We start from the raw sequence: 550 nt of genomic DNA, 5'->3' as shown, positions 1-550 counted from the left end.
AATGGAAGATTACCATGTGGATACGCAAAACATTTTCCCCTATCCATGTGCATGGAAATGTCCCATGCTATGGATAGCGAAATTAGTGAGCAATTCCACCCCCCCCACCTTTTTCAGCTACAAATATGAAACTTACCTCAGGCAGCGGGTCGGGCTCGTCCACCCGAGAAGCAGGGTCTCCACCACTCGTGCGTTCGACGTGCTGCTCTTGGATGGCCTCTAATTCTTTTACAGCTCTTTCGACACTGTCAGATTGCTTTTTACGGCCGAACACGGTCGCCATGAGCTTCACCACCTTCTCCGCCTCAGATAAACTGTTGGTGCGGAGAAGCGCGCGGTAAGCGTTTACAGCCAGCTTGGAGAAGGCATTAAAACTCCATATATAAATTTACGGTTATCGCAATATTTATATTTAAATTTTTCCAGAAACGCGGTAAGGAAAAGATAGAATTCACATGACTGAAAATAAATACCCAAAAAATATTAGGTTCAACAATCCAGGAGAAACTAGTAACATCATACCCCGTAGATCACACATTCACACATTTCA

General features: G+C 44.4%; 1 protein-coding gene across 1 annotated transcript in view; it reads right to left on the bottom strand.

Annotated features, from left to right (window-relative positions):
* Positions 1-283, bottom strand: part of LOC113216324 (uncharacterized) — a 3,260-nt gene extending 2,977 nt beyond the window's left edge. The window contains exon 1 of the mRNA XM_052270235.1: positions 137-283. Coding sequence (XP_052126195.1) covers positions 137-283 — 147 coding nt within the window. The remainder of the gene's footprint in view (positions 1-136) is intronic.
* Positions 284-550: the final 267 nt, after the last annotated feature.

This window comes from Frankliniella occidentalis, unplaced genomic scaffold (assembly GCF_000697945.3).
Source record: "Frankliniella occidentalis isolate FOCC.00 unplaced genomic scaffold, Focc_3.1 Scaffold114, whole genome shotgun sequence".
Classification (NCBI taxonomy): domain Eukaryota; kingdom Metazoa; phylum Arthropoda; class Insecta; order Thysanoptera; family Thripidae; genus Frankliniella; species Frankliniella occidentalis.
This window is presented reverse-complemented; position numbering and strand designations above follow the sequence as displayed.